Genomic DNA, 13,571 nt, shown 5'->3' with positions numbered 1-13,571 from the left:
CAAGGACCGAAATTCACCTGGTGCAATAAACGAAGTGAAGGGATTATTTGCAAGAAGCTAGATCGCATTCTAGTCAATGAATCATGGCTCCATAACCATACTCAATCTTATGGAGTTTTCGAGGCTGGTGGTTGCTCAGACCACCTCAGAGTACAGTTCCACTTGACCTCTCAAGCAGTGGGAAAGAAGAAACCGTTTAAATTCACCAATGCAGTCGCTGATATGCCGGAGTTACTCACCACAATTGCTGATTATTGGAAAGACTGTCAACCTTTATTCCAATCTACATCTGCCCTTTTCAGATTTTCAAAGTCTCTCAAGGCTCTGAAACCTCTGATTAGGAGACTTAGCAAAGAGAAACTGGGAGAATTGTCAAAAAAGTCAAGGAAGTCTACTTGATTCTCTGCGAACGCTAGGAGAAAACTCTAACAGATCTGAATCAAGCAAATATGTGTGAAGAACAAACTGCAGCTGAAAGATGGCAGAGAATTTCAGACATTAAAGAGAAGCTCCTAAAGTAGCGATCAAAACTTCATTAGATTCATGTAAGAGATCGAAATAACAGGGTATTTCACAACGTTGCCAAGGTCAGAGAAGCAAAAAACTCCATCAGAGAAATAAAATGCCCCTCTGGAAGCATGGCAACAACTCAAGAGGAAATCAAACATGAAGCTGAGAGATTATTTCATGAGTTCCTCTTCCGTGAACCTCCAGATATACAAAGCAGATCAGTTGCGGAGCTTGATGCAGGACTTTTCAAGGGTCCAAGATCAAATCAATGTAGTATAAAAGATTGTCGAACCCACAGAGAACTAGAGACTTATACACCAAGAATACACAAGCTATCTTAATCTAAGCAAACAAGAAGATGAATGATTTGTAACAAGCTAAGATCTTAGAAATATAAACAAGGTGATCTCAAATCCAATCAGGAAACATGTACAAGAACTCAATCAAATGCTAAAGATGGATTCATGGGTAAAGATAATTGATATAAGGTGATCAAGGTTCAATCTAAAGGTGGCAACTTTCAATCAATCTATCAACCTTATGCCTAGACACAACACTAAGCAAACTCTTTCTCAAGATGGAAGCTCATTTGCCAAAATAACTCAAGCATCAAATCTCTTTGGTTGAATATTACTAGAGCAATCATGGGGAACAAGTCTAATAGCAATCCTAGCACCTTTGATATCAAATCTCTTTGGCAAATCAAGCTAAAAGCCTTGAAGAGTTGGTTCATGCATTTCATCGAACACCTCTCGGGCGTGAAATGCCTAGAGATCTATCTTAGAGAGACCAACTCTAAAATAGCATTGAGATCACTCAACAAGCAAGGAATAAGAAGGATCTACAATAAAACACCCTAGATCTACAGTTAATCACCCTAATCTACCTTAATCCATGAATCCAAAATGTGTCTACTCACTAATCTCCATGGAAAACCTTAAATCTATGGGAGATTCAATGCTAATCATGTTTATGAGAAGGAGAAACAAGATATAAGATGAAAAACTTCCTTAGATTAATGAAAAGATTCAAGCTTTATAAAATGAGGCAAAGTGTGTTCTTGAGAGAAAATGAGATAAGTCCCAACTTGGGGATTACAAGAGTATTTATATGGTATTTGGAAAACCTAATGGTTTCCATAGAAAAGTCTAAAATGCCCTTTGAAAATGTTGATTTTTGGCCAAGGTAAAGACGCGACCCGAGTAGATGCCATGGTCGCAACCCGCGTCGGCCAACCCGCGTCAGCTCCTCGTCCAGCTTCTGGGAGGCCGCCCGGGTAAGCTAACCCGCGTCCATCTACCCGCGTCAGGGTTGATATGCCTCTAGTAAATCGACCATAACTCCTCCAATACATCTTTAAATGACTTGAAACCACTTCCATTAGAAAGATAACTCAATTTCCCACGTCACCCCAAAACATGGGCTTCAAAAGATATATTTAAGGTCTCCATCCATGTTCATCTTTCACTCTTTTGCACCACAAATGTCTCTAAACACCTCCAAAAACTCCTTAGCACACTCCAGCCCCTAATAAAGACCCATGTATGCAAAATGGACCATAAAAATGTCTAATTCCTAATCTACATGATCATTATGTACAAGAAATGATGGTTAAAACCATGTAAATATGCAAGATATCAACTCCCCCACACTAGTCTTTTACTTGTGCTCAAGTAAACTTTTCAAAAACTCAAGAAGGAGAGATATAAAGATGAGAGCTTATAACCAAAAGAGACACTTATAGCACTCAACTTGACATCCTAAGGAAACATAGCAAATACCATGAGCACACTCTCTTATTATACTCTAGCTTCTCAAGGCCTATCAATACTCTTATGCCTCTACACATGTTGCAATACTCATCAACTAACAAGTTCCTTCAATCAGCTCTCACATTGATTCACACACACACACAAGGTGAATTCTCACAAATGGGCACATGATCTCAATCATTTGGCTAGGTAAGCAATGGTCTAATATGAATGAAGAGAAGGATTCAAATGTTTTCATTTCAAGGTGGTTATCACTCAAAAACAAGGAGCTTGATCATTATGCAAAATTTATCTAAGACTAGAAGCAATTCATGCATACATAGATCCATTCTCATCATTCTCATCATTCTACCATTTTCTTAAGTGATTACAAGTTCTAACCTTTTCATCCCCATCTTAAAGCCAAAATAACACTCACTCACATCACTCACCCGTAGAACAACTCTCTTTTTCTTTTGACTCAACCAACTAGGGACTTTAATTTTCTTTTTACAACACTTAGCTCTAACTCTTTCTCATTTCCCTCCCGACCTTCTCTTTGATTCCCTATTTTTTTATAAGGGGGAAGGTCTTTTGTACATAATCTAGAGCTTCGTACTTTTCTTTTGTCCCTAGAGTTTTTTTTTTTTTTATGACACTCTTTTGTTCATCTTTCTCATCTTTCTCAGTCCCAAAACCCAAGATATTAACATTTAGAACACACAAACCCCTCTCACCATACCCAATTCTAGCTCATTTTGCTAGCAAGAGATGAGAACAAATCTATGTCGCCTCCAATAATCTCAAGATTTTGCACATGACAAGCTATCAAAAGAGGCCTCACTCATGAAATTCAATGTTTGGTCTCAAAGAATGGCTAGGGTTGTAGGGTATGGAGTGCCATTTGGGTTAACAAAGATTGGTATAATGGAATAAGATAACTCAAATGTGTATGAGATCCATGATCAAGTATGCAAATGCCCATATGCAAGAGAGATTAAGTTCATTCAAGCCAAGTTCAGATTGGAGCTGATCTTAAGAACAATGCCAATATCAAGCAAGCAAACAAGTTTCAAGAAGAGTTTTCAAGGCTCGAAGCATGCAAGGCTTTCAAGAGATGCTTAAGCTACTTGATATGTTAACTAGGGTGTCACTTTGAATTCTAGACAATTGTTCTTTACAAGGCATTTTCAACTTCTGCTCCATATGCAAGTGAATGCAACCTCTATGCTCTAGACTCAATCCTAAGGATGCAAATGATGCAACTAAAGCTTCTTTTTGTGTTTTTCAAAATTTTCAATTTTTTTTTGGTTTTTCTATGTATATATGTATGTACAATGCAATGCATAAGACTCCAAATAATCAAAGCAAACATGATCAAATACTTGGTACCTCCCCCAAACTTAAGTCACATAGTCTCTGTGTGATTAAGAGAAAAGGAGATACCAAAAATATGAGAAAAGAAAATGGTATCTACAATGAAAGGTTGGAGTGGTACCTCAAATGGAGACTGAGGTGTGATAATAGGTGTTTAGAGTAGCAATGCTTGGCCGCCTTTCCTGTCTTATTGGCTCTAGACTCAACCTGAAAGACCTCAACCATATTTATTAAATAACCTAAAAGAAAGAAAGATAAAGAAATATATACAATGGATAAACATTAGGCTTTCCCCCAAGTGAACTTGTTTTAAGTCTCTAGCTTGACTTTGTGTGCTTGTTAATCATAAGTATCAAAAGGTTGGGCTAATGCACCTTTGGTCATTCTCCTACAAGAACCAAGTATGCAAAGGAGCACACTACTGTCCATAGAAAATAGACAGATTTTTCCTCAAAGAGCTTCACTAAGGATGTTACATGAATTATGAAATGCTCCTTGAGGTTCAGATGATCATAAGAATCAAAAGCATTTGGTGGAGACACAAATTCAACTACAGGCTCAAACGAAGTTTTAACAAAGTAGTCAACTCTATCTCCATCAATCAAATAAAACACAATGTTCACATTCTCATGAAAGTTTTTGACAAGGGGGTTTTCTATCTCAAACAATAGCCTATCAACATCAAGTTCATCTCCTAAATCAGCTAGTTCAAGAAGAGGTCTAGAATTCTCAAGCATCATAAAGTCGGATTCAAGATCAATTGAAGCACAACGATAGTTCCTGTCAAAACAAACTTCAAGATGAATCCTAACAAGCTTATCTACTCTCAAATCATCTAGTTTCTAGTTTCATATATCAGATCAAGACATTCATTGATGAGCAATTGAGTATTCAAAACCGCTGAAAGAAGTGAACACAGTCTTCTGCTTGAAGCTAATATGGCGAATCTCCTCTAAAGAAGCTTCACTATGGGTCAGATGGATTCACTGCTATCTCATCAGAAAGGAGTCCTTCTGGTCAGTTAATAACACTATAACCTCTGGCTCCTAGGTTTGTAGAAAGCTCCTAAAGTACCAAGAGCTTGCAAAATAGTTTCTTCAGATGGAAGTAGGGAATGAGAAGCATACTTCATTCTGGTATGATGTCTGGTCCAAGCATGGTTACCTCAAAGTTGCTCTGGGTGAATGTGGTCTGATTGATTTAGGCATTGCTGATAATGCCTTGGTGTCAGATGTTCTTGGGAGGCAGCAAAGAAGTAGAAGACACAGAGTTAGTATCTTAAATGAGGTGGAGAATGAGATAGAGTTTCTTCGCTTGGCTGACCATCAGGGTAATGATACTGCTCTATGGAAGCAAGAGGAAGGTAGATTTGTAAATAGATTTTCAGCTAAAAGAACTTGGGAACAGATTCGCAATAGCCATCAAGCTTGCAACTGGAGCAAAGGCATCTGGTTTGCCCACTCGACTCCAAAGTACTCCTTCTTTGTGTGGATTGTTATGCGTAACAGACTGCAAACGGGAGACAAAATGCGTTTATGGAATGTTGGGATTGATGCGACCTGCATTCTATGTAATGAAGATGAAGAAACATGTGATCATCTCTTCTTCGGCTGCAGGTACACTAAGCAGATTTGGAAGGCGCTTGCAGAGGGTTTGCTGCAAGATCGTTTCACCATAGACTGGAGTCAGATCATTGCGACCATCACCAACCCTGGTCTTACCCCCATAAATAACTTCCTAGTCCGGTATGTGTTCCAAGCAGTTGTACACTCAATATGGAGAGAGCGCAATGCTCGACGCCATGGTGAACAAGAAAGAGAAACTCAGTATCTAACAAAGTTTGTGGACAAAACTGTTAGACTTTGGTTACTTTCACTCCAAGGTAGAGGAAAAATGGAGGGAGAGTTTGCTACATGGTTTGGATCTAGAGTGGATCCTTAATCCTAGGATTTTTTGTTTCTTAGTCTCATAATTTGATTCTTTGATTCATAAAACAGCTGCACATGATGTAAATATGTTTTTGCATGAATAAATTTAACATTCATTCAAAAAAAAAAAAACTCTACTTTTTATATGTCTCAAACTTGTGCCTACTATTGTATATCTTTCTCTAAATGTCGTTAAAAAGCCTGGCTTTTCGTGTAGAGATATGTGTTAGGGCATCTCCATCACCACTCCATTTTTTCTTCTAAAATGGAGTAAAAGTGAATATGGAATAAAAAATGCTTCAACTCAACTTCATATCTCACTCCATAATGAAATTTACTCCATAAATGGAGTAATCTATTTTTTGTTTATTCATCACTCCATTATGGAATGGAAAATGGAGTAGAGTTGAAGCAATTTTACTCCATTTTCACTTTTACTCTATTTTGGAAAAAAATGGAGTTTTACATTGGAGATGAAGCAATTGCTCGGAATAATGGTACAACTTAACTGGATTGGTTATATATGAAATAGTCTTTATTATCCATTTTAGCTGGTAATACGATTAGGCCATCCAGAAAATGGCTAGGTCGATTCAAGATTGCGAGCCAGCAGGATTAATGTTTTGACTGTTCTCTTAATAGGAATAATCAGGAGATTCAAGGACGTCAGAGATTCAAGCTTTCAGCGCGCATCCAATATCTTGAATTTAAAAGTAAAGAAAAAGGTTTGATTTAAGGATTATGAAATTAGGGAAATGTATTGTTGAAGATGACGTGAAGTTAAATGACGAAATAGAAGCTACGTTCCACCTACTTGGTTTAATATAATTAAGCTAATAATATTATTTATCAAAATGTCTCCGCCATAATTGTCAATGAAGTCGTTAGGCCTGGGACGGATCGGGTATCCGGGCAATTTTAAGATATCCAGATCCGGATCCTTATCCGCTGCATCCATAATTTTACTATCCTTATCCGGATCCGGAGTTCTCGGATATCCGGGTGTCGGATATCCTTCTAAAAATTGTAATATCCGGCGGATATCCGGATCCGGATTTGGATCCTTAAAAAAATAAAAAAAAATATTTATATATAAAAAAATATTAAAAATAATTTAAAAATAAAAATATATATAATGTTTTTAATTATTTCTATGTATAATATTACAAAATTTACATGAAATATATATATACTATTATAAAAATGAAAATACATGAAATAAAATTAATTTTTATATATAAATATTACTATTTTTGAAATAGATTTTTATAAAACTTACGGATCCGGATATCCGGACTAAAAAAATCAAGATATCCGGATCCGGATTCGGCCCCTCCGGATATCCGGATTTTCGGATCGGATCCGGATCGAATCTCGGATCGAATCCGGATCTCGGATAAAAGTCCCAGGCCTAGAAGTCGTATCCACATTTCACATTGGTAGTGTCAAACTTTCCGAACGTAAAATTATATGACTTGACCCAGTGCGTTGTGACCTCTATTTTACCCCATGTTCAAAACTCGCTAGGCGCTAGTCGGGCGGCAATTCCAGACCTAGCGAGTTACCAAAAAATCAGATTTAATCCGAGTATACGTGGAGATTAGTTTTAATTATTATTTTATTTATTATAACATTTAAATTAAATATATAATATAAATATATTAGAATGTAATTGTTTTTTGTATGTTATTATTGAAATTTATATTTATTAGTTTAACAAAAGTTAATGTTAGCATAGGTGAATGTCATATTTTATTTTCTATTAAAGGTATGTTTATATAAATGATCATATATGCATAAACAACAAATTATGTCGTGGTGTATTGGTGTTTGGTGATGACTATGGTATATAGGTTCCGAGTTCGAACTTGGAGAATGCCATTTTTTAGTTTAAACAGAAAAAAGTTTTAAAACACACATGAAGTAAGATCATCATTATCGGTGAAACCCCTTTTTGGGTTTCTAAATCTTTTTTTGTTTTTTTTTTTGTTTTGGCTGATTTAAAAAAAAAAAAAATTAAAAAATGAATCAATCGCGGGCTGCCACGTGTCGGTGGGGCCTGCGAACAGTTCACAAAACCCACCACGATCGTTTCTTCATTCAAGCTTTTTGCAACCGGTTTTTGCAACTTTTGTGGGACCCAAACTTTTAAAAATCCTTTTGGAACCTGCAGTAATGGTGCTCTAAAGTCCCACTTCGGTAAAGCATAAGAAAGGAATCTGATTAGGACGCTTATAAGTAATCGCTCAGAGTTTATCTTCATAGCTTGCAACTGGGTTTTAAAAATAAGCCCAATAGTAGCCCAATAGTTCAAAATTGATCGGGTTTAGGCGGCTAAAAAATCGGTATAAAGCCGATTAATCGGTTAATTGTCTGATTATTCGGTCGACTGTTGCGATTAATCGGCTGATTTTACTTCAGTACTACTAAAGTATACCATGGAAATTTCCAATAACAATCTATCCTATACTAAAAGGGATATATGAGGAGTAGGAAGACTGTCCACGTCCTCAATTAAATCGACCAATCAAAAGACTTTAATCTGCCATGTCATTAAGAGAATGGGTCAGCAACATTAGCTTTGGCACAGATCATCTGGGGTTATACTAGTTCTGGACCACTTTAAAGTCAGGCCCATCTATTTTTCACACCAAATTGGCCGCAATTAGGGATCATCAGCTTCACCTTCATTGCATCTCCTCGGCTTCATATTCATCGTCCCAGTCCTCAAAGTAAAGCATTGATGTAACTCTTCATTTCCATGTAGTTAATTCGGGCTCCACCACTCCTACTCATTAAACTCCTTCTGTTATCGTTCTAGCTCCTTCTGTTTATCTCTTTATATAGATCTCTCCTCCGTTTTATTGCTCAAACACACATTCCGCAAGCTCCATACAACCACATCAGGCGATGGCGATGAGATTGAATAAATTCAGCTTCAGGTCTCCAGTTTCTTTGTTTTTTGGCGACACCATATCGACACCTCTAACGGGGGCTTCAAGATAGATAGAATCCTCACAGCCCACCATAACTTCCCAAAAGGCCAAATCTTCACGGCGTCTGATCTCCTTTAAGCCATCGTTCCTCTGGTGCAGGTAATTTACAAATCACTTCTCCGTCAAGTCCCAGTAGTTTAGGAGCGGTAACATATTGAACCCTCTTCATCTTCTCCCTCAACCTAACTACATAAACAGAGGGTGAGATTCAGGACCAAGAATTCATCACAACATTAGATTTTATTTATTTAGTCTTGGGAATGCTTTTGAAGTTAACCAGATTATTATTTTTTCTACAGGCTGATGAACTCCAATCTGATCACAACTACGACATAAAGGTGTGCGCACCTTTATATATCTTCTTCAGTTTTTTTTTTTGTTTTGTAATTCAGTTCGTGATGATCCAATGTTGAATATGCAGATCAGCCATTAAAGAAAAATTCATCTCGCATGATGTGTCATAGTTAACTAACAAAACTGTTGAGCAGTTAACGGGTGATGATGATGATGATGATTTGAAGGACAAGGTTAATTTTGGGTTGATGACGAGGTGGAAGATCAAAGAAAGAAGTGCATAAAGAAGGTACTATGTGATTAAACGCTTTACTCTCTGTTTATATTATAAAACTATAATACGACATCTGTTTTTGTTGGTTTCTCTTTAATTTGTTGCCATCATCAGCTGGGATGGTGGGTTTACTTGAATTTGTTTTGTTTTTCAGTGTATAAGTATTTATTTTTGAATTGACTTGACTAAGATGATACAGAGCAATGGACTTTCTTCTTATGATTGTCTGTGCATCTTACTTTCAATTGTTTTCCCTTTCGAAAGTTTTGTAACCTTTTTAGCGATTTGTTCTTCTGCTGAATTTGAGAAATTATTTGTGTAAGATGATTTAGCTCAATCTGAATTGTTAGTTTGTTCGTGTTTTGCTGATTGGTTGATTTGTCCATAACAAGTTGCAGATTTTGGATGTGGACAACACTCATAGTCTCAGATGTCCTTGAGAACTTGAGTCTGACACTCATGAAGTGTGTCAAGTTTCTAAGGGAGATCCAGGCGAGTCAATCCTTCAGCTATATGAATATGGATATAAACTTTTAGTTTGTCATATTTGGTGGAGTAAATATTTATCTATTACTTTCTTGATTTTCATTGCAGAACCAACAAGATAAAGTTGGAACCAATGTTTTCGTGGAGAGGACAGCTCTTGGAGCTAAATAGCCAAAATTGAATCAGCTTTTGTCTACCAAGGTATGAAAATCATCTTTGATTCTGAGATTTCATGATGTACATGTGCAAAAAAAAAAACTTCAAAAGCTTCTAAGTATTGTGTTCACCGTGGATGACTGACTGCAGGAAGACTGATCATTCATTCTGAAATGCCTGAAGAAGTTACCAAAGGTTTACAACTTTGTAACATATCTTTCATCCAAAAAAAAAACCCACTGCGAGACAAACATTACTTTAAGTTTCTAATCCACAAAGTTTACTCTTTGTTTTTAAATCTGACAGGATAGAGCCAGACTACCAAGAACTGTCGAATTCAAACATACCAAAAGCAGAAGAATCAATGGGAAGTTAGGCCCCAGTTTACACAATACCACCAACAACGTTCTTCGGATTCGCTATTGATCCAGGAGCTCAGTTCTATCAGGATCAGGAGCTTCAAAAATCTAGGATCGCGTTTGCTCATGTTCTAGAAAGCGGTAAAGGCGGCGCTGTTTTTGGCTCTTCTGAAAGCTCCTCCTGTTTTAGCACACATTGTTGTGTTCGGACCAGGGATACAGTGGTCTTAGCATGTGCATGGAACAAGTCATTTCGAAGAAATTGAGGTTTGTTATAATAGCTGGAGAACTTATTGGTAAACAAGTGCTTCAGTAGAGTCCATTCTTGATGAATACTCAAGCCGAGATGGATATGACCATTGAAGATTATCACTATGGAAATAATGGCTTCAAATGGCAAAGTATTAGAGGTCATATATAATGATCGAAGACTAACAATAATCACTATTTTATAAAAGAAATTGTATTTTTGCACTCTGAAATATGCCACATATGATAGTCGATATATTTTTTTTTCTAAAACATGGGTTGCCTACATATTAATATCTCATGTACACATATGACATGTCACTTAAACAATCATCTTGAAAGAAACTGAAAGGCTTGATATGTTTCATTTTTGACTCCTTTTGAACATTTTTTTTTAACACAAACTTTTTTAACTCTTTAAAATTTTTTTTTTTTGGCCTAAGTTCTTTAACTCTTTAAATTCATAATAACATCTTACGATGTTACATCTTTCTTAAAATAATTTACAAACTTTCTGTTTTGTGTAGTATTGCATTAATATATTGATGCTTGATCTTACATCTAAATATCGTACTGATGTATTTGTTCGTTGAGAACATATTTGTAAACTATGAACTTTTTAATCCTATGAATGCTCTTTCTGGGTAACATAGATTTCTACAATGGAACGTAATATTTTTAGTATTTTATGGACATTGTTATAGCTTGCAAAAAAGAAAGAATTTTAAAAAGAAAAAGAAAAGAAAAAGAAGTGAAAAGATATAAAGATACAATAATGTTAATTGGTTCGTATACCATTTGGTTTTAAGTATATGAGTTTGTTGTAGATGGTTGCCGAAAAAAGCTGTAGATGCTAACTTTCATGACATGACTATTATTTCAAATAATTATAAGATTATGTATAGATTCTAAAACACCATACTTAAAAACTAGATTGTTAGTAAGAAAATAGAAATTCAGTGACTGGAAAAGAAAACCAGTTTAGTCAGTTGTGTTTAACAATTTATTTTTATGAGAACACAAACATGTAAAATAAAAAACTATTAAGATCATAACTAGTTTAGTTAACTCTTTATTATTGGATATTAAAAAGATAAAAAAATTGATAGTTATTGCATATTTGATATATAATTTTTATTTTATATTTGATATATATAATAGTCATAGCCTGGGTGTAACCCGGAAAATCCTCTAGTTATTATAATAATAGTAGTAGTAATAAATATATAAACATCAATCAAGATCCAATCAGCAAACTGCTCAGAACAAGCATTAAATACATGTGAGCAATGAGTTTCACAGATCCGATCGAAGTCACAGACGAACGAAATATATATAAAATTTTCTAATGGATAAAAATAACTAAACATTATCCGCCCGAAAAAGAATTTAAAATTCTTCATGAATAGCTCAAGAAGCCTAAGCATTTAAATAAATTTTATTGTAAGAAATTGGACTTATCATTAATTGATACTAAAAGATAAATTTAAGAATTTTTTAAAACAATTTATAATTGAATTAATAAAATATAAAATCAAGGTAAATCAAAAAAATATTTCTTTTATTAGAAACGTAAGAAACTTACATTTTTTATTTGTCGGCCACAAACTTACTTAATACTGGTTTTTCTTTGGTTGATCTAACTTTTTGCTTTGAATTTTAATTATAATATTAAATAATATTATTATATATATCTGGTAAGAAATTTTACAAATACTTCGTTCTTACCATTCTAAACACTTTCATGAATTAGTACTTAATGACCTGTAACTGATAACAATTTTCGAAAATTGTATAATTGTGGTCGGTTAACTAGAGTGAAAATATATGGAGTTAGCGTTGTAAAATTTTGAATGACACCAGTTTAACATAATCTGATCGTACAATTTGGAGGGTTTGTTGTTTGAAGGTATTTACTTAATTAAAATATTCTTAAAAGATTATATGTCCGTTAAAGTAAATTTAAATAAAACTATTAAAAGTTTTTTAAGGTTTACCATTTACTAGAAGTCTTAGAGCATGCGCATCAGAAGTTCAAGGGAAGAGGTTGCACGTTTTACGGAAAAAAATATATTAAAATAAGTATAAATGAAGATTTCGGTTCGTCCCGCCTCTCCCGAGTGAACCCGGATCGTGACTGTTCAGCGGGCCCTACGCCACGTGGCGGCCTGCTATTGGTCACTTTATTTAATTTGTTTTTTAAATCAAACAAAAAAAAAATAATAATAAAAAATTAGTTTCTTGAATTCCAATAAGCTGTTCACCGCTACCCATGCTCTTAATACCTAATTTCTTTTGAAAGATACTGTATTAGTTTCTGGATAATATCATTAGCTTCTGGATAATATCATTAGCTAGCTAACCAGGGAATTCCACGCCGACTAGTTGTTGTTGTTGTTGTTTCTGACGTCTTTGTGCTGAAGTCAGCGCCTACTACGTCATGTGTTGCTAACGTCGAAGTCGGACGGAAACAGCCACTTACTTGCCTCCTGTTCTGTCTTTCACACATGACTAACCATTAAAAAGTAAAAACTCTAGTAGACTACTAATAAGACTAGTGTAATACCTAACGGAAAGTTACCGATTTGGTTTTCAGAGTCAACATGAATCTTATTCATGTAAATATTTGTTACAAAAAAAAAGAAGATTAGTGTAATAAAAATGAAAAATTATTTAAAACAAAATTTTGTTTTCAATTACATGACAGATCATTTACTAAAGTCAACGCCTAATTTTCCTTTACTCTCACAATTGGTGATTGTTAAAAAAAAACATAAATCTTACTTTTATATTTATATTTATATTTACATTAAAATATACCTTACTGTATGTACATGGCTGGATTTTTTTTAAAAACTGGCTGGACGAGGAATACAAAACTTGGTCTATAATTGGTAAAGTCAATTTAGTTCTACTGCAAATATGATTAAACTATAACATGCTGTATTTTCCTAAGAACATGATTAATAGGGAGTTTTTAGGATATAGTTATTAGTGTAATATAAGAAACCGTCTCTTCACTTTAACTAAAAAACTTAAAAACCGTATATTAAATAAAATTTACTAAGACCGTGATTAATGGAAAGTTCTTAGGATATAGTTCTTAGCGGAATATAAGAAAATCCGTCTTAAATATCTTATTTAAGAGTTGATTTCTTAGTTTTTTTAGTTAAAAGTTAAGAAACAGTTTT

General features: G+C 34.8%; 1 protein-coding gene across 1 annotated transcript; it reads left to right on the top strand.

The window, feature by feature from the left end:
• Window positions 1–4,739: 4,739 nt before the first annotated feature.
• On the top strand, window positions 4,740–5,579 carry LOC106441605. Its single transcript, XM_013883405.2, has one exon. The coding sequence runs from the start codon at window positions 4,740–4,742 to the stop codon at window positions 5,577–5,579; it is 840 nt and encodes a 279-aa protein (XP_013738859.2).
• Window positions 5,580–13,571: the final 7,992 nt, after the last annotated feature.

This window comes from Brassica napus, chromosome C2 (assembly GCF_020379485.1).
Source record: "Brassica napus cultivar Da-Ae chromosome C2, Da-Ae, whole genome shotgun sequence".
Classification (NCBI taxonomy): Eukaryota; Viridiplantae; Streptophyta; class Magnoliopsida; order Brassicales; family Brassicaceae; genus Brassica; species Brassica napus.
This window is presented reverse-complemented; position numbering and strand designations above follow the sequence as displayed.

What these genes read in the sequence shown, in the direction of transcription:
- LOC106441605 (XM_013883405.2), top strand. Translation starts at nt 4,740, where the DNA reads ATGGAAGTAGGGAATGAGAAGCATACTTCATTCTGGTATGATGTCTGG.